Source organism: Typopeltis vanoorti, chromosome 11 (assembly GCF_054136105.1).
Source record: "Typopeltis vanoorti isolate ZY-2024b chromosome 11, IOZ_Tvanoo_1.0, whole genome shotgun sequence".
NCBI classification, from domain to species: Eukaryota; Metazoa; Arthropoda; class Arachnida; order Uropygi; family Thelyphonidae; genus Typopeltis; species Typopeltis vanoorti.
In genome coordinates, this window is record NC_143559.1 from 64,645,687 (window position 1) to 64,667,160 (window position 21,474).

The window sequence follows — 21,474 nt, forward strand, 5'->3', positions numbered from 1 at the left end:
TTGAAATGAGCCTCCCCAGGAAGTGTGACAGGTTGCTCATTCCTGTTCAAGCCTACAACACAAACATATTGTAGGCTTAGACCATTTTTTATGTTGAGCCCATACACGGGAGGTTGTTTGATCAACATAATACATTAGTACCATATATGGGTAATGGGTTGGAAAAGGAGAAACTTGTTTACATTTGATTTAAAATGTCTGTATATTGTATTCCTTGGAAAACACATCGGGGGGGGGGAGACTGTTCTACAATACAGCAGTAGTAGCGATGAAGGAGGAGGAAAAGAAACTTGTTCTGTGGGTTTCGCAAGGTGTACTGTAAAATGATGTTGGGTAGCAGCAGCTGCAGATGTCCAAACAGGCTTAGTATACTAAGTGGGGAAATTATTAATGCTATTTCAGATGAACATTTGCAAGAAAATATTTATAGAATACACAAATTGCAGAAACCAAACATCTGTGAGAAAGTGGGAGGAGCGAGTAAGTAAGAGATAGGTCATTAATCAATCCAATTGCTCTTCTCTATATTGAGACAAGCATTTTAAGGGAGCTCTTAGAATGCCTTACTCCAAATGCAAGAGCAGTATTCAATAGTTGGGCAGGTTTGTGATTCGTATAAGGTTAGCAGCTGTTCTGAGGTAAAGCAATGTCTTGAGCAAAAGAGAAATCTTAGGTTTTTTTTTTTTTTTTTTTAGAAGCTGAGGACGCAAAGGTTGTGATATATTTATGCCAGGAGAGGCTTGATGTCAGGGTAATTCCCAGAAGAGAAATTTCATCTTGTCTGGAAATTTGAAAAAAATAACACTAGGAGAAAATTGTACTTTTTGGTGAGAAAAGACAGAACTGAATTTTACTACCATTGAAATTGACAAGTTATCTGGACCCCATTAGAGGATGGCTTGGAGATCAGAATTTGCTCTAACAACTCTATTAATGAAAATAATGCTCAACAATACAAGTTTTCTTCCGCTAATGTGTATGCAGGGGATGTCGAGTTCAGTTCCCCCCCCCCCACCTTGCACCATACTGTACAATGAAGTACATGGATAAAAACAGTTATAATTTGATGCATTTGCACAAATTAATTATTGGTTTTTTTTTTTTTTTTAATTCATGTACTTCAAACAAGATCCGAGTGTAAATGGCTCAGCCCGAGTAGTTAAAATATTATTTTTCTTAAGTGAAGTGCTGGCATATGTTATCATATGGAGTGCCAGCACCTCACATAAGGACGAGTATTACAGTAGGCACACAGGTGGATCATCTGCCTACAGTAGATAATGTGTACAAAACCATAATCTATAACTAGCCTAGAACAGTGTTTTTCAACCTGTGGTCTGCAATGATGGGGCAAGTGGTCTGCAGGCAGACTTAAATTAATTAAATACATTTTTTTTTAATTATCCAAACACAAATTAAAATTAAGTAAAAATTGAAATCAAATGGAGCCTTAAAAAAAAAAAAGCGTCAGAATGTTCAAAGGCAGAAGCAATAAAACTATACTGTTTTTCACTTCACCCCTCTTTCTGCCACTAAATTTATAGCTGCAGAATGACAAATAATAAAAGAGGAGAAACTGAAAAACAATAGTTTTATTGCTTCCACCTTCCCTTGCTGTTTTGTCAGATTTGAAGTGAACATGTGTTATCCACATTTCAACCAATTGCTTGTTGTGTATTGATTTTTATTATTGAAGGTTTCCTTCAACCAAGGCTCAGTATATCTTCAGAAGTGATACTTGAACAAAGTGTGTCATGAGTTAACCCCAGTATTTATATATTTTTCAGAAACGTTTTTTTTAATAATGGAAAAGTGGCTTAGAACTAGAACTTAGAAAAGAAGAGTTAATGAAACAGGTAATGATAACCCTAATTGTAATACACTTGTTATAACGGCAAGTAAATATGATATTATTAAAGTAGAAGAAACAAGCAGTTCAAAGAAAAAATACAGTAGGAAATATAACAGTTCATGTTTGGAATTCAGGTTTACTTGGTGTGGAGATGAAAGCGAACAGAAACCTCAATGTGTTTTGAAGTGTTGGCGAACGAGTGCATGAAGCCTGCAAAACTCAATCTGACATTTAGAAACTAAACATTATGTCAAAAATAAGCCAATTGAATTTTTTCAGCGACGCTTAGGGACATTAAATCATGGGAAAGATAATTTCAGCCAGGAGTTCCATTAATAGCAAAGCACTGGAAGCATCCTATCTCTTAAGTTTGTGCATAGCGAAAACAGGAAAACCTCATTCTATTGGGGAAAATTTACTACTTCCAGCTATAAAAGATGTGGCAAACATGTCTGGCAACAAGTTACTAAAAGATGTTGATTTGATTCCTCTTTCAAATGACACTGTTGGTCACAGAATTAATGATGTGGCAGGTGACATAGAATCTCAGTTAATCGAAAGAGCTAAGAAAAGCCTTTATTATGCGTTACAAATAGACGAGACCATTGATGTTAAAAATTATGCACAGTTAATATGCTACGCAAAATATGCACATAACATTCATGATGATATTCTGTTTTGTAGAACTTTGTCATCCCGAACAAGTGGAGAATAATTATTTCACACTCTCAATAATTATATAATACACAAAGGGATCCAATGGGAAAAATGTATAGGCTTCTGTTTGGATAGAGCTCGTGCTCTCACAGGCAGGCATAGTGGGGTTGTTTCTAAGGTCAAAGAAGTAGCTCCGGATATGAATTGGATGCATTGTTTCATACATAGGGAAGCATTAGCCTCCAAAGGAATGTCACCAGAATTTAAAACTGTGCTATACAATGCTGTCAAGCTAGTTAATTTTTATTAAAGCTCGACCGTTAAATAACAGGTTATTTTCAGTACTCTGCGATGAAATGGGTAATGAATATACACAACTTTAGCTTCATTCTGAAATTCACTGGCTTTCCAGGAACAAAGTACTAACAAGTTTATTTCAATTAAGCACAAAGTTTTATTATTTGCAAACGAACGCAATTCTGATTTTGCATCACTCCTTGTTGACAAAGCATGTTTATCAACACTATCCTATCTTTCAGACATTTTTTTTTAAATTAAATGAACTAAATCTCTCTCTTCAGGGAAATTTTTTTTTAACTGTTCTTGATGCCTACGACAAAATAAAGTCATTCGAGAGAAAAAACAACAACAACTGGTGTTGTGCATACGACAGATAATTTGCACCTTTTCCAACGCTGGAATCCTTTTTAGTGGAAAATGATCTTTTTTGTTGATTCTGACTTTCTGGAAAGGGTTTGTGACCACCTCAAAACTCAAACAGAATTTTGAAACATATTTTCCGAATAACTTTTATAAGAAATTTCTGTGGGTTTGAGATCCATTTCAGGCTTGCAGTCACGAGAACAACCTTTCGTTATCATAAAAGGAACAGTTAATTGAGCTTTCATGTGACAGTGGGCTTAAAATGCAATTCCGTGATCTTGGTTTAGCTCGATTTTGGATCTAGTCTTCAGTGAGAAGTGGATTTCTGGAATTATCTGAAGCAGCATTGAAAATAGTCCTGCAGTTTTCTGCAACCTATCTTTGTGAGAAAGGATTTTCATCGCTCCTTCAAATAAAAACAAAATACAGAAATAGTCTTAGTGTGTGTGCCGATCTTCGACTGAGGTTGGCACACATTGAGCCAGATATCCAGCAACTCTGCAAGGGCTGAGAAGCTCAACCATCTCATTAAAAGTAAGAATATAATTATATCATCTTATTTGTTTAATAAAAATTAAAACTTTGTTCAATGATGATACACTTTTAATCGTTTACTTCCAATTTAATTATTTATGTTGCCATATCTTTCAAAACATGCTTTTAGATTTATTATGTTATAAATGGCACAGTTTTTCCGAGATGTTGGAAATTCCTACGTGGGTTTTTTAAAAAAAAATTACAAAAAGTCAAAACGCCGCATAGGGAAATAAATTAAAAACACGGTTTATTTTTGAAGTAAAACTTTAATTCCAACATTCTAAAATGTTATTTTTCTTGCTTTTCTGTTCACAAAATCGATCACATTGTCAAAGTCTATTTCATCACTCAGTTGCTGTTTTATAGACAGTAAGGCAAGATTTCATAAAAACCAAAAAAGATGCTGCCAGGGGTGGATCTCTGCCCCCCCCTCAGCTATGCCTCTGTAACTTAGTGGTCCGCAGAATTGTTTTTGGCATTTTAGTCCTTGGGCTTATAAAGGTTGAGAAACGCTGGCCTAGAACAAACAACTTCCTCTTTTGTTTATGCATAGACTGGACCACCAATGATTAATCTCAAGCCTACTCCCGTGCAATTTTTGTAAGTGCTGTTTGCCAGGATGATTGCAATGATTAATCAACTCTGCCTTTATTAACTATCTGTAAACTTTATAAGGAAGTAACAGTAAGTGAAGAAAACAGGAGCTGATCCAGCAGTTGTATCTGAAATCTCATTTCCCTTGGTTCCAATGCAACTGGGAAAGTAGTGAAATCAAAACATCAAAATTTAAGGTCTTCATTTGATTCAACAGTTGCCAGATTCAGGTCTCTAATCAGAACTGTTCTGTGCATCAAGTAGCTACTGGTAGACCAATGGAGCAAGTGACTTCCTCAGCTGGCACAGACTAGAGTGCAATTATCCAAATGATTATATGTTCAGTGCAGATAATGTCTATATTCATACCAAGAGCTTATACAATTATTCAGATATGCCAAATGATGTGCATAATATTGAGCTTTTCTATACAAAGAGGAAAAAATAAAATAAATACTAGTATACATAATTAGGCAGACTGGTTGGTTGGTTTATTAGCACAAGAATAGCAAAACACATAAATAGTCAAAGAGAAACTAGTAAACAATATGCATGTATAAAAACCAAGCCAAGCAATGCAGTATATACATATGAATAAAATTACAGCAGTACATAGACAAAAGAGAAATTAGTAAATAATATGTACAAAATTAAGTTTAGCAATGCAGTATCTACAGATAAACAAAATTAGTCAAATGCATTTGTACAAATTAATTCTTTGCAAAAGGTTAAAAACATCTTGCAATCAGTCTGAATCTGATAACATCTGCCCGAGCGTATATAGCTTGGCTAGATAAGTAAAATTTCATTCCTCTTGTGTGAAGTGCTGACATTTCACCAGAATATGACAAATAGTATGATGCATATTTCATTTTTCACACATGGGAAGATCATCACTCTCAGTAAATAAGAACATAAGATGACTGGCCTATGTGGAGCCTAGACAGAACAACTGCCGTCTTCTCTTTCTATGGTGACTAGAATGCCAATACTTAAATTCAGGTTTAATATCATTATTTTTTTGTCAATGCTTCCTGCTATTGAGCAATTAGCTTTGATCTTATAAACTGCCTGTATATGGTACTGTCAAAAACTGTCAAACAGTACGTGGAGAAAGTATGAGGTGATCTGGCAGCTGTATCTGAAGTCTCAATTTCCATTACTTCCAACATGTCTTGGAATCCAACACAAACAAACATCAAAATTAAAGGTTTATTTTGTACAACAAGTGTAATAGTTCATACAGCACTGGATATGGATTATACATAGGAGAGGAGATAGCTATAAAGAGCTCAATGAGTTTTCTTTTATATACACCAGTAAAAGCTGAATGGCATGCAGCTCTGCTGTATAATTACTGCAGTCAGGTGGGATCTGGTTGGAGATAGTAATGTCAGGAAGCACAACCATGATGACCGCCATTCAGGTCTTGAGCCATCAGTATAGATGGACAAGAAATTAGAGCAAGCTGTTCTGTGTGCATTAAACAATTGCAGGTAGACAGATGATGGGGAATGAGACTTTCACTCTCACTTTCTCAACTCTTATTATTATTATTACTATTATTACGGGCAACTCCAGGGAGTCATTAGACTCATCGAGGGGAGGCCCCAAATCATATTCATCACAACTATTCAACATTCATACAGTATCTATCATACCTTGCCTTAAACTCATTCACTGTCACAGCATCCACCACAGACTCAGGGAGCGCATTCCACTCATTCACTACTCTACAAGTAAAGAACCCAGCTCTAACACCTTTACTAACCACACTTTTGCCCAGTTTCCATGGATGTCCCCTAGGCCTCCCACAACCAGCCCTGTTCTCAAAAATATCTTCTGAATTAATTTTATAGAAACCCTTCAGTAATTTGAATGTCTCAATCATATCTCCCCTTCTCCACCTATCAACCAATTTTTGCAACCCACAAATCCTCAACCTGTTCTCATACAGTTCATTCCACAGACCTGCTATCATCTTGGTCACTCGCCTCTGGATCCTCTCCACCTCCTCCCCATCAAGAAGAAACCTAGGTGACCAAATCTGAGCACAGTAGTCTAGATGGGGTCTTATCAAGGCTCGATACAGAGGAACAATAACCTGCTTGTCTCTGCTTGTCAATGTATTCTTCAGTAACCAAGTGATTTGATGAGCTGTTTTGGTCACTTTTGCAATGTGTCCCCTAAATTTCAATTCCTTATCTACCAACACTCCTAAATCTCGTGCCTCATCAATTTCCTGGAGCAGGGTTCCACCAATGCAGTAAACTGCCACCAATCTTTTCACCCCAAAATGCATAACCTTACATTTTGCCACATTAAACTGACATCCATTCTCCTTAGCCCAGACCTCCAATCTATCCAAATCATCCTGCAAAATTTTGATGTCATCTGCATTCACTATTGCCCTACCCAACTTCGCATCATCTGCAAACAAATGAACTGTTCCTCTCAGATCATTTCCTATATCATTTATGAACAAATTAAACAGCAGTGGTCCAAGAACAGATCCTTGTGGCACACCACTAGTCACAGGCCGTCTTGTGGACTCTACTCCCGAGTAATCCACTCTCTGATATCTCTCCGTCAACCACCCTCCTATCCATCTCACCAACCCTATGTCCATTCCCATATGCTGAATTTACTGATTAGAATTCCATGTGGAATCCTGTCAAAGGCCTTGGCAAGGTCCAGTAGAATCACCGTAAACCCATTACCCTTATCCAGTTCAGCCGTCACTGTGTTATAATACGTGAGCAAGTTACTGAGGCATGACCTACCCTTCACAAAACCATGCTGTCCCCGATACAGTATCCCATTTTCTTCTATCCAATCTTGTATTTTCCTCTTGACTATTTTCTCTAAGACCTTGACAATGATTCCTGATATGCTAATCGGTCGGTAATTTACAACAGCAGTCTTGGAACCACCTTTATGCAGTGGAACTATTTTCCCCCCTTTCCACCCGCTCGGGACTAACCCAGACCCGAGACTCAAATTAAACAAAATGGTCAAGGGTACTGACAATTCTTTAGCTGCTTCTCGTACAACACGAGCTGGTATACCATCCAATCCCACAGATGTATTGACATTGAGGTTATGCAATAGACTACTCACCTCCGCTTCATTAACCACAATTCCCGTATAATCTACTGGTTTATTCGTTTCTGCAATGTCACCACCTGGATGATATACTTTTGCAAAGTGCTCACTTAATATCAATGTCAACTCTATAGTTGACAAAGTGAGAGGCTGCATGATATAGTACAAATTGCATATGGAGGAATACTATTACCTTCAGTGCAGGTAATTTTGTCAGCATTCATGCCAGTAGCATGCAAAATCTCTGTGCACACATACCAATTTAATTCAAGAAACAAAGCATACAAGATAAGGAGAGATTTCTGTGGAAATGAAAGAATATAGAGCAAAATGTAATGAAATGAAGAAGGCAGAAGAGATAAAGCAAGATGGCTAGAGGAAGTATAAGGATATCAATAAACTATGGTGAATATAGAACAAGTGAAGCATACCAAAATGGTTAGATATAAGAAACCAAGTCCAAAGCAGAGAACCATAAAAGATGAAAACTGAAATCTTGATGAATACAGAAGAATAGAGACAGGGACAAGATAATGCTCAAGAGTTATATAAAAACAAGATCTTGAGGTCCAAAAGAGGTTAATTGATGAATTGAAGGAAATACCACCACCCAAGCACACAGAGAGAAACAGATATACTGAGGGATGAGGTTATAAAGAAATTAACACATCTGAAGAATTACAAAAGCTCAAAGAATGATGAGATCACTGGGGAGATATTGAAACATGGTGGTGTAAATTGCATGGGAGGGAAAGCACCAAAAGAATGGACAAGATCAGTTCTAATCAACATCCAAAAAAGATGAAGCAAATATATTGCAAAAACTACAGAACAATTGCTCTGACAAGTTATGTAGTAAAAGTATTTAAGATATTAACTTCAAGAATAAGGACTCTAAGGGGAGAAAATCCAGACAATGAGCAAAGAGGGGGTTAGAAGACACAGAAGTACTATACATCAAATATTAATGTTAAGATTAATTGTGGAGAATGCACCACATAAAATGTCTATATTCATTTTGTTGATTTTCAGAAAGCATTCAACATTACAGATCAGAAAATGGCATGGGTTTACTCAAATCTTATAGAGTGGACAGGAACCTGATGTCTATTGCAGAACATTAATGGCAATGCAGAGGCTGCAGTGAGATAGTGAAGCAATACAAAGATGGTTCCAGACAACAAGAGGCACAAGACAAGGAGACTCGATATACCTAAGCATCTTTATCATGCTTTTGGAAAGAACGATGGATGTTATAAAGGATAATAGGGGGAATTTCAATTCAAGGTACAAAAATAATTTTCAGACAGTCATTATTGAAGAGGAACTAGAAAGAACATTGCTGAAGTTAGGTGAAAGAAAGATATGGGTTGATAATGAACATTTAGTTTTTTTTTCACTGATATTCAGAGGAAGAAAAAGCAAACAAAAGATCAGCAAATGTGATCTGGAAGAGATTAGGAATCAATTCAAATATATAGCATACAATATGACAAGATTTAGCATACCAGCTCTCCAGCCAAAAGGCTGCAGGTTCGAATTCAAGCTTGGGCGTGGATGCTTGCGATTTTCTGTGGAAATACTGGTGGTGGTAGGCAGTAGATGGCATTGGTTATGGATGATGATAGTAGCTGTGGTTCATTGTAGTTGGTGGATTGAGTGGTGGACACAGTTGTAGAGTAGGTGCCCTCCCTCGAGTCTTTGGACTGGAGGTGTCACATCATAATAATTTAGACAAAAAAAAAAAAAAAATCTAATAAAAAAGCAAACCTATAGGCACTGGACAAGATATGGAAAAAAGTAAATCAGCGAGCCTTTCCAAAGCAGAGACTGCCAGAAACATGCATATTCGCAAGTGCTTCTATGGCTGTGAGAAGACTATAGAAATAAATGTTGGCTTTTAAAAGAACTTGTTATAGAAAGATTTTACTAATTAGGTACACGCAAAAGACAACAAATGAACCATAGCAAAGCAAACTGAAAAGAGTTTAATGAGAAAATAATTCAAAGGAAACTAAAGCTTTTAGACATATCTACACAACAGCATTACAAAAAAAAGTTCAAAACTTAGATGCTTCATACAATGGGTGGTATAAACAGAAGAGATCAGCCAAGATGAGAATGGGCAGATTATGCAAAGAAAATTTACAGGATTTGAGTCACTATGCAGTGGACAAAGAAATGACCAAATCTGCTTATATTCAAAATTTGGCAGTTCAGGTTTTAGGGTAGGAGCTGATCAATTTAACGTTTTTTTTTTTTGTTTTTTTTTTGCATCAGACACCAACAGGCATTGGCCCCATGGGTTCTCCGAGCTCTTTTACAATTCTACTACGAGTAAAATTGCAAGAGAATTCTACATAGAATTCTGTTCAGGCTTATCTTAGATTGGTACAAAAGACATTTCAGCTTATTAGGAGGTGGAGGTCTTTCCAAGTAAACTTGTGAAAACAAGCAAAGCAAATAAAATTTAGGATATTCCCCTTATTTAACAACAAAAAAGTAATCAGATGTCTTTATAGGTATACAGGAGAGATGATATCAAAATAAATGCCAATGCCTAAAAGGCAATAGAATTTTATCCATGGTAAATTCTCTATGCAATTATCAGTCATAATTGATCGTACAAGATATCACTGGTGCTATTCCTTGTGATATCAGAAGCACACACAATTTATTTTCTATAGGCCCTTCTGCCTTTTGAATGTGGGAGTGATTTAATAAAAAAAAAAAAAAAAAAAAAAAAAAATATATATATATCACCACCCTTTATTTCAGCAATTAATTGCAAGTAAGTGGTTCAAACTCAGTTTTCTATTGCACATAATAAAATTTGAAATTTATTAATTTTTTTTTGGGTGCTTAAGGGTCAAAGCTGTATAACTGAGAGGAGACCTCCACATAGCCTTTAAAGGAATGTGGAGAACCAACCAGGGCTTCTGACCTAATGTCCAATCCTCACCTTCTCGTGGTGCACCCTGTTGGGCATCTACCTGGATACTGAATGAACGAGAATGAGCTGGCAATTTGGGATTTAGCCGACCAAATTGTAATTTTTATTGGCTTAAACCAGATTATAAAATGATGGTAGAACATTACAAAATTTCATGCTGGCTGGGGCATCACCTGGTTAAACAAGGCCCCCGTTGTTTTCACCAGGGTGAACAGCAAAAATTCAGCTACTGGAACAAATCTGAAAGAATACCCCAACTCATCACAGTTAACGATCGGTTCTATCAACATACCAAGCCTGAATGGCAAAGAAATTAGAGCTAGCTGAGGAATTAGATAATAGGAGTGACTGAAACAAAAAAGACAAAAACTGGCGAGATCTTTCTAAGCAATAAAATGTTGCTCAGAAAGATCATTGCCTGAATATAACAAAATGTTATATTCAGGCAATGACAATCAAGGAAAAGAAGGAGTAGCCATAGTATTCAACACAAAATACGAGGCTAATCTTCTTGAATGGCAGTCAGTCTCAAGTAGAGTAATGTGGGCAAATATGAGAATGGAGAACTGGACAATGAGACTTATTTGTGCCTATGGTCCCACAGAAGGTTCTACTAAGATAGAAGTAGAAGAATGAGGCTTTAGAAAAGGCAACTGACACAATGAAAAAAGAAAAGTTGGTCCTTGTTGGGGGATCTAAATAGCAGAGTAGGAAACGATTGTGAGACATACAAAAATATTTTGGGAAAATTTGGAGTAAAGAGCAAAGCTAATAATAATGGCAAATATCTGTTGGATTTCTCTTCAGGACATGGACTGGTTATCACTAACACCATGTTCCGACATAAAAATGTTGCACAAATTCACATGGAGAGAAGAGGCAAGGAATAAGAAAAGTCTCATTGATTATGTTATTGTTGATAGTGATGTTTTCTCCCTGGTGCAGGACACCCGAGTGTACAGAGGATTTGAAATTGGAAGCGATCACTATTTAGTCTTGAGCAAGATAAAATTGAACTTCATATTGAAAAGAATAACACGTAAGAAAGTTTTAAAGCAAATAAAAGTTGAGCAGCTCTCAGATGTGAACTGTAGACTATAATACACAAAGATTATTGAAGAAAAAAATTAAAGAGTTTGAGAACAGGAACCAAACTTGAGAGATTCAGTGGCAAGCCTTGAAGAAAACCTTGATTGATTCAGCCAGAGAGGCATGTGGTGAGGTTGTCTGCAAGGATAGAAATATCAGAACTTCATGGTGGACACAGGAAGTTAAAGAGGCACTGAAGGAAAAGAAGAAAGCATATCAAAAGTTCCTGTCAAATAAGTCACTTTTTGCTCTTAGAGAATACAGAGACAAATGCAAAAATGCTAAACACTGTAAAACTAGCTAAACAAAAGTCATGGGAGGACTTTGGCAAGAATATAGAAAATAAATATCAAGACGGTGGCAAAATATTTTGGGGGGTTATTGAAGCAGCTTAGAAATGGAAGAAAGAGTACTGTAAAAGGAGTTAGAGATGATAAAGGTGAAATGAAAAAAGGGAGAAAAAGATATCCTTGAAGTATGGAGTAATTACTTCAAGAAATTGCTAAATGAAACAAGCAGTGAAATTACAGTGGTAAAAAAACACTCAACAGGCATACAGTCAGGAATATATATCGATACTTGAAATAGCCATCAAAGGCTTAAAATGTGGAAAGGTAGCAGGAGTAGATGATATTCGACCAGAAATGCTCAAGTATGGTGGAAGTCTTGCAGTGGCTGCACTGCATAGTTCAGAAGGCCTAGACAGAGGGACGAATTCCTGATGATTGGAGTAGAGCTCTAATAGTACCCATATATAAAAAGGGAAATAAAACTGAATGCGAGAATTACAGAGGTATTTCTATACTCACTGAGTGTTCCTGGTAAGATATATGCAAGTATACTTGAAAAACGATTCAGAAGAATTATAGAAGAAAAGCTTAGTGAAGAACAAGCTGGATTCCAGCCAAATAGAGGCTGTCAGGATCAGTCTTTACTTTATAACAAATAGTTGAGAAATCATGGGAATATAACAAAGATCTCTATTTGAGTTTTGTAGATCTGGAAAAGGCATATGATAAGGTGCCAAGAGAGAAGCTATTCAATACGCTACAATTATATGGTGTCAATGGGGCATTATATCCAGCAATATTTAGCCTTTATTTGAGTTGTAAGTCAGCAGTTAGAATTGAAGGAAGTACAGGATGATGGTTTAATGTTAAATCTGGTGTGAGACAAGGATTTACATTATCCCCTCTGTTATTCATTATCTATATGGATCACGTTATGAAGGAAAGTGGTATTAAACATGATATCAAAATTAGAGATGTTAATGTCAGCTCTTTGCTTTATGCGGACGATGTTATACTTCTAAATAAATCCGCTACAAGTTTCTCTGACTAAATTGAATAACTGTTGTAATAGATATGGTATGAAGATGATCAATAAAAAGACAGACAATGAAAATAGGCAGAATCATTGAAAATGTCAACTGTGTTGTGAATGGAGAACCTGTGGAACAAGTAAAACATTTCGGCTACTTAGGCACAATTTTTACTCAAGATGGTAAATTAAATATAGAAATAGACAACAGAATCAGCAAAACTGGTATGGTGGGAAGTCAATTGAATAAATTCATATGGAATAAGAGAGAAATTAGTCGAAACACTAAATTAGCTGTATACAAGACAATGTTCAAACCAGTTTTAACTTATGGATCTGAGAGCTGGGTCAGAAGTAAAACACTTGACCAAAGATTAGAGACCACAGATATGAGAGTCTTGAGAAAGATGAGAGGCGTGAACAGATGGCATCAATGGCAATATTATATGAAAAACGGGGATATTAGGAAAGAACTTGACATTGTCAGCATCCAGGAATGCATTAGCAGAGCTAATCTCAGGAGGTATGGTCACTTAAACAGAATGGGTGAGGAAAGATTAGCAAAACAAGTGTTCTCTGCCAGGTTGGCAGGAAAATGACCCAGAGGAAGACCAAGATATAGGTAGATTGATACGGCACAAAGTGCCTTAGACGATAACTGATTTAGAGGAAAATTGTAGATAGGAAGTTAGTAATGATGTAAATTTTTCATATAGTACTATCATATCCTGTACACGGCAGGAATTTGATGATGATAATTTTTTTTTTTCCAAAGGAAGAGAAATTTATATAAGTAAATTCCTTTTTCACCAATTAAAACAGCTTAACCTCAACTCAGAGGGAGCTTTCAATTGAAAACTATCTTTATGCATTTAGGAAAGACTTAAGTGCAATTGCAGAAAGTGGCATTATAAACTAAGTTATCCTAGAAATGAAAACATTAACAAAACAAAAGTTAAAAATAACTAAGCATGACATATATAATAACACAAAACAATTTCCTATTACCAAGATTTAAGTAATGGAGGAATTGTAATGAATTGGTATCAGTTATCTTTACAAAAGATATACCTTTCATTCCACTACCATCTGTCTGAAAGCTGTTTTTTTCTTCAGCATGGCTTTCGCTACCACTCCCAGATGATGTCACACTACTTTGAGGAGAGAGGGGCGCATGATCTGAGCTTTGGGAATTGGAAGATGCTGACCTTTGCGTTCTACAATTTGTTTCATCCGAGATCCACTCGTTTTGAGAAGTATTTGAGCAACGCTGACTTGGTGCTGTGTGTGGAGAAGTTGAAGTTCCTGGAGGGGTTAAACTATTGCTGCGTTTAATTCGGGAGTGAGATGATGGAAGAGTATGTGTGCCATCTGATGGAGAATCAAAAGAAAATATAGTTAAGCTATTCAAATAATGCTAGATAGCTATAACAAATTTATGATGATTTCTATGCATAAGAATTTAAGCTTCTGGTTTTATTACCAAAAATCATAATGAGGCACAATACACACACAAGTTTAAAAACTAAAGATGGAATTTCTTCATTGAGGTCTTATTTACAGGACCAACTTGAAACATCTTTTAGAAGTTCATTTTTTAAATTATGGATTCTACAACCATGTTATAATAACTCTTTTTATTATCCCGACGTTTCGATCTTCATAGCAAGATCATCATCTGGAGCATACGTAAATATACAAGACAAGCTGCATTACATTTCAAACCGTAAGCTAGAGAAACAATGAACTGATCACATGCTACTCACTGCCATGGCCACAATGAAAAAAAAAAATTAAAAAAATTACATCAAGATAATTTAATTTTTGATTACATGAATAAACATTCTTGCTTACAGATTGCTTTCCTTCCAGTAACAGTGATGTCCTATTTCTATTATTAGAATTGTTATTTTTGATTATAAATTACAATTAAATTATAAATTACAACATGAATAAACTTTCTTATAGATTTTTTTCCTTAACCCCTTAACATACAAAAGACGTCTGTGACACGACTTTTGTTTATTGCACCAAAATTGATTTTGAATTTTGGTTTCACATATAAATACAACTGAATATAGATGCTAGACAATCTTATGCCTGAAATAATTATTATATTTGAGAACAAATATAATAATTATTTCAGAGAACAAATCCAAGCTTCCAGAAAGAACTTAGTCGTTACACAAAACCAGCTACAAAAGGAAAAAACGAAACTTTCAAGCTACGTAAAACGCAGATATCCTGGAAAAGATCATTGACAACACAGCAAACCACATCCTCCAAAAGAAAGAAAATCTAATTTCCAAATTCCAAAGACTTAAAGATCGAAAGAACCAGCCACCATATTCAAATTTCTTCACAATGAACAATAACAACCAACCAGAAGCAAGAAACAACAGGAGCCACCAATCACCGACAGGTAACAATAATATAGTTAACCTATCCTCCCATGCTTTAAACAAAGACGAAATCTCGTCTTTGTTTAAAGCATGGGCTTTAAACAAAGCCGAGATTTGTCGATACTCAAAGGTTTAAATTATGCCATAACACCCAAATCGATAAACAATCTTGAATTTATTTGTAATATTGAAAGAGGCCTAAGATTCGTCCCAAATAACATAGCAGAAAAAATACGTTTAGAAACCACCAGCATTTTAAATCATAACAAAACAATAACAAGCAACCTAACTCAACACGAAATAACAGCGATAAAATCACTAAAGTCAAATCCAAACATCTTAATAACCAGAGCAGATAAAGGAAGTGCCACCGTTATCTTAAACCGAACCACTTATGTGGAAAAAACGAATCTGCTGGTCTTGGACTATAACCCAACTAATAGAATCAAAAAGAAAACAGAATCTACTTAAGTCAATTACCACATGGCCCGAAGATACGGTAAAAAAACTATTTCCACACTACGCTTGCTCCCCGAGAATTTACAGGCTACCGAAAATTCACAAGGAAAACACACCGTTAGGGCCCATAGTCGAAGGGATTAGCCCACCTTATCATTTGCCAAAAAATTAGCGACAACACTCAAGGAGTTGGTATGTCATTCCTCCTCCTATATCAAAAACACACGACACTTCATAAACATCAAAGACATTACATTAGAAAAAGATTATCTATTAGTCAGTTTTGATGTCTCTGCCCTCTTTACTAATGTCCCAATCAATGACACATTTCTTCTTTTACAGAAGAAATTTCCTCCAGATATCACAGCACTCTTTGCACATGTGTTACATTCTGGTTATTTTGTATGGCAAAACGCTTTCCACCTACAAAAAGAAGGCATAGACATGGGCTCACCATTATCCCCCTCTGATTGCTAACTTTTATATGGAACATTTTGAACAACTTGCTCTAGGTTTAAAACCCAAAGTTTGGCTCAGATACATTGACGATGTTTTCGCGATTTGGTCTCATGGCCACCAGACACTTTCCTTAACTTTCCATCTAAACAAACAACACAAACTTATACAGTTCAAAACTGAGATTGAAAAACATAACACACTGCCGTTTCTAGATACACTTGTCACATGTCTCCCCTCGGGCAATCTTTCCTTCACTGTTTACTGGAAACAGACACATACTGGCCCATATATACACAAACTCCTACCACCACCCAACACAAAAACTAGGTGTCATCAATACCCTAAAAAACAGAGTTCTAAAGATCTGCTCTTCAGAGCTTTTTCAATGAAAAGGCACTGAAAAACAAATTTAAAGTGATCAGTAATACTATTCAAAAAAATGGATACAGCTAAAACACTATTAACAAAATTCTCTACAAGACCTCAATAAAAAACAAAGTCAAACCAGACTACAGTAAAACTATAACCATTCCCTATATTAAAGGGACATCAGACAAAATAAACAGAGTACTACAAAAATACAACCTCAAAGCCACCTTTAAACCTCCTGCAAAATTAAAAAGCTTACTCAACTCGCCAAAAAGACCCACTCCCTTCGCTGGCCCACCCTGGAGTATACCGTATTTACTGCACCTGCAACATACCATACATAGGAGAAACAGGACGCACAATCCCAATCAGACAAAAAAGAACATAAACAACACATCAAATATAATAATTATGGTGAAGCTGGCCTTTCTGATCATGCTCTGAACACCTTACATAGAATTGACTGGAAAAGCACTAGTTGTCTACATCACACCAAAACATGGTATGAACACAAATTTAAGGAAGCTTGTGAGATCATTATCAACCACCCCAATCTGAACAATAATTATGGTTTAAAAATCCTATACATATGGAAGGCATATATTCGTCCCACGAATCCTTCCTCTCTAAGAACTATAAACAGGACTCTAGAAAATCCAGGATCCTAAATTTAAAATAACTTTAATACTGAAAAATAGGACATCACTGTAAAGGAAAAAAAATCTATAAGAAAGTTTATTCATGTTGTAATTTATAATTTTTTTTTTTTTAATCAAAAATTACAATTGTAATAATAGGAATAGGACATCACTGTTACTGGAAGGAAAACCAACTGTAAGCAAGAATGTTTATTCATGTAATCAGAAATTAAATTAACTTGATGTAATTTTTTTTTTTTTTTTTCACTAGAGGACATGCCAGTGAGTAGCGTGTGATCAAATCATTGTTTCTCTAGCTTATAGTTTGAAATGTAATGCAGCTTGTCTTGTATATTAATGTATGCTCCAGATGATCTTGATATGAAGATCGAAATGTCAGGATAATAAAAGATTTATTTTAACACGGTTGAAATAAACTGTCATATATTTCAATCCATAATTTCAAAAATGAATGCTGATCACTGTGTAACACTAAAAGAAAGGATCTTTTAGAAGTATAATCTAAAGTCTGGGTAATCAGTCATTCTCACATAATCAGTGTAATAAGAATAATAAACTACTTAATTTTTACTTTTATAAGGATGTGGAAAGGCTTTATCTAGCAATTCTGGTAAAACAGCAAGAAAAAAATAAATAAAAAATAAATAACTGATATATGCTGCATTACAGCCACAGTTGCTCTGGCCAGAAATTTTAAATGAAGTTATTAAAATCGAGAGTCTGGTCAGAGCTAGGTTTGTCGAAAACTCTCATACTCAAGTTTTTTTTTATTCAAATTACACATCAAAAATTCACTATAATTTATTTTATAGACAAATATAATAGGATGCTGCAATTTGTTTTACAGCATACTTTTGGATCTTATTATAATAAGAAGGTTTAGATAAATTTAAGAGTAGTGCACTATTATATTAGTATCATTACTACTTTTTTTTTTTTTTTTAAAGAGAAACTTGTGCATAATTCTATTCAATATATAGATGAAAACAAGGTAAAAGTATTATTTATTAAATATACTGTCATATATTTCAGTCTGAAATTAACAGACCATCAGTGGCTTATAAACAGTTGTTACAAGATAGAATGCAAACAATCTATTTATTCGAAATAGAATGAACCGTGTGATGTAAAATCACCAATAGTGCTATGCTTTAACTGAAGAAAAAGTTGATCATAATAGCGTAAAAATAAATTGCATATTATATATAAACTTATATCATACTCAACAGATCAGATAGGTGTAGTATCTATTGGTTTCTTAAGACCTCATGTCTTTATAAGATATCATTCTTGGTTCAATAGTAATTAGAAAAAATCCTTTAACGATGTGTTATCCTAATCAAACCTTCTCATATTTTTGATAAGGATAGGCAGTCATTCCGATTTAAGTTGGGATGGTGAAGCATAGTTTCAGCACTTTTTCAGTCGGTACAAATTTGAACTTAAGCGTTCAAATTTGTACTGACATCTATATAGAAGGTGTGTTTCAGACCAAAGAATGTTGTGGTCTGTCTCTATTCCATGTTGAGCTAATCCAAATTATCAGATTTTTTGTGGAAAATATAAGATTGATGTTCTTGTATTCTTCTTTTTTCTATTGAGCATCCAGTTTGCCTGAAGTAGGAAAGATGGCAGTCATATGGAACTTGGTATACATCTGGAAGAGGCATAGGAGAGTATTTATCTTTAGAGAGGAAATAGATTGAGAGTTTATTAACAAGAATAAAAGTCTCTACTAAATTATATTTCTTCAGAATTCATGAAATTGGTTCTAAAATGCCAGAGATGTATGGGACTGGAACTCAATGTTGATTCCTTCTTGTTGGAGTTAGTTTGTAGGAGTCAAACAGAGGTGTAGTCCATTCTGAGAAGCTAATTCATCATCATCATGCATATCAAGGATTTAGGCCTAGCATGGCCTGTAAGAAGCTACTTAATTTCATATATTGTTTGATATTTGCGAGTTGTTCTTGTAAATGATGGGGAGTTGAACAATTAGTCCTAGCTCATCAAATTAAACACTTTACGATTCCAGTCTTTTGAGAAAGATGATGTGCAGATTGGTGAAGAATAACTTCCAGTGAAAGAGGGTTTTCTTTCAACTTATGTTGAATTACCTGAAGTGAATGGATGGGAAGAAATGTCTGGAAACAATAATTTTTGTCTCTTTCAATTCCATAGTGAATCTGATACAAGGATGCAAAGTATTTATAGTACCTAAAAATGTTGCTAAGGTATCTATATTGCAAAGCCACTCTACAAAAATGTCTATATATCTAACCCAAAATGAAGGTTGAGGGTGCATAGATGAAAAATGGAAGTCTTCTAAATAAAAGTTGGCTAAAGCAGGTGGAGTTTGAACAATTAGTTCAACTCCCCTATATCAGATCAATTTATTAAGAAAAAGTGAATTGTCCAAAGTAGAAATCACACAACCTGAAAAATGAAAATATGCTCCTTAAAACAAGGAAGCAGATGATACTCAATAACTGCCACCACAGCAAAACTGATAACATTCCATCCCCCCCCCTCACAATTATAGCTATCTATAGTTGTAGATAATTTCCATGTTCTCAGTTCCCTTGTTCATATTTTTTAATGAATGCATTTATAGAGATATTACTGATATGTTCAGCATTGCTATAAGTAATCCAGCATCAACTTAATTATAGTTATTAAGTTGATGTTAGCTGGAGTTAGGTTAGACTTTGAAAAAACTGAAATGAAATATGATTCAACTGGAATGTTTCACTGGTGTGAAACGAAAGCCATTGAAGATTGCATTTTAGTAAGTGACTGTTTTCCTTTTAAAAAAAGTTTTTGTCAACTCTATGGATTGCAGATTCCTTATAATAGCAAAAGTGGGATTTAATAAAATAAAATATTATGACAGAACTAAAGAAGAATTATGAGAGAGCTTTTAGTTCTCTCATAAGATATTTCATTATCCTTTTCTCCTTGATTGGACAAAGCGAATGTGTGAAACTTGTCAGATACCACCCATAAACAAAGACCTAAGAATCATGTGTACTATTGTATTTAAACAAAATTGCCTGGTTTTTCTAGCTGTGGCATTGAGATGAACATAGTAAAATATTTCTAATATGAATCCGAGGTATGCAAGAATTTTGCATTTCATATATATAAAACATTGTAATTAAAAAAATGACTGAAATTGGGTTTTATTGGTCAGAATTAGCTATAACTAGTAACCTACTAGTTTTGCTATGTTAACTAGTGGCTTCTGGGTTTGATGAACATACAATTATAAACTTAAAACAACAAGCTGTCATTATGAATCAATACAAACTGAAAAAATTATACCGAATGCACAGGAACTGTTACACAATATAACTATGCATTCAGTATAATTTTTCAGCTTGTATTGATTCATAGTCGCAGCTTGTTGTTTCAAGTTTATACTGTAGACCAGAGTTTCCCAAACTATGTTCCGCGAAAACTGAATAAGTGTTCAGTGAAAAATTATCAAAATTAATACAAGCCTAGAATGGTTTTAAATGCTTAATAGCATGCACTCTCTGAACAGCTGCAAAGTATATAGTGGAATTATTGAATGAGCACTTTATCAGCTTATATCATACTGGTGTAAATGATGTGGTGGAATATATAGAAGAGAGGCAAGTATTAGGAGAATTGGAACTGAAAGAAATAGAGGTGTATAAGATGTTGGTTGGGTTAGATGTGAATAAGGCTGTGGGAATGGATGACACATCACCACATATTCTTAAGGAATGTGCACGATAGCTGGTTATGCCCCTGACCAGATTATTTAATGAAAGTCTTGCAGTGGGTAAGGTTCCTAAGGAGTGGAAAGAAGGCAAAATAGTACCACTCCACAAGCATGGTTCTAAGACAGGTCTCCAACTATAGGCCACTCTGTATAACTGTGGTTGTAGTCAAGGTGTTGGAGAGATTGGTAAGGAAAAGAATACAGGATTTGGTTTGGGAAAAGAATACAGGTTTATCAATAGCAATAAAGAATGCTATTAATAAACATGGCATTCTTTAATATGATTAGCATGGATTTATAAAGGGTAGGTCCTGTTTAATTAATTTACTTGCATTTTATGATAAGGTGACAGGTGTGTTAGATAAGGAGAATCATATAGTGATATTCTTAGACTTTGCAAAAGTGTTTGATAAATTACCACATGATAAATTGGTGTACAAGCTGCAGAGGATGGGAATAGATAGCATATTGAGTAGATGAATCAGAGATTGGCTCTGAACAATACTAGCAGGTTGTGTATGATGGAGCAGTGTCTCAAAAAAAAAAAAGCAGGTAACCAGTGATGTGCCCCAGGGTTCTGTTCTTGGGCCCCCTGCTGTTTACCT

The 21,474-nt window shown here is 35.2% G+C and overlaps 1 protein-coding gene across 15 annotated transcripts in view; it reads right to left on the bottom strand.

Annotated features, from left to right (window-relative positions):
• smg (sterile alpha motif domain containing protein 4 smaug) overlaps window positions 1-21,474 on the bottom strand; it is a 392,969-nt gene that overhangs the window by 105,236 nt on the left and 266,259 nt on the right. For all 15 annotated transcript variants that reach the window (XM_090400252.1, XM_090400245.1, XM_090400238.1 and 12 more), the window contains one exon: window positions 13,842-14,141. In XM_090400252.1, coding sequence (XP_090256378.1) covers window positions 13,842-14,141 — 300 coding nt within the window. The remainder of the gene's footprint in view (window positions 1-13,841; window positions 14,142-21,474) is intronic.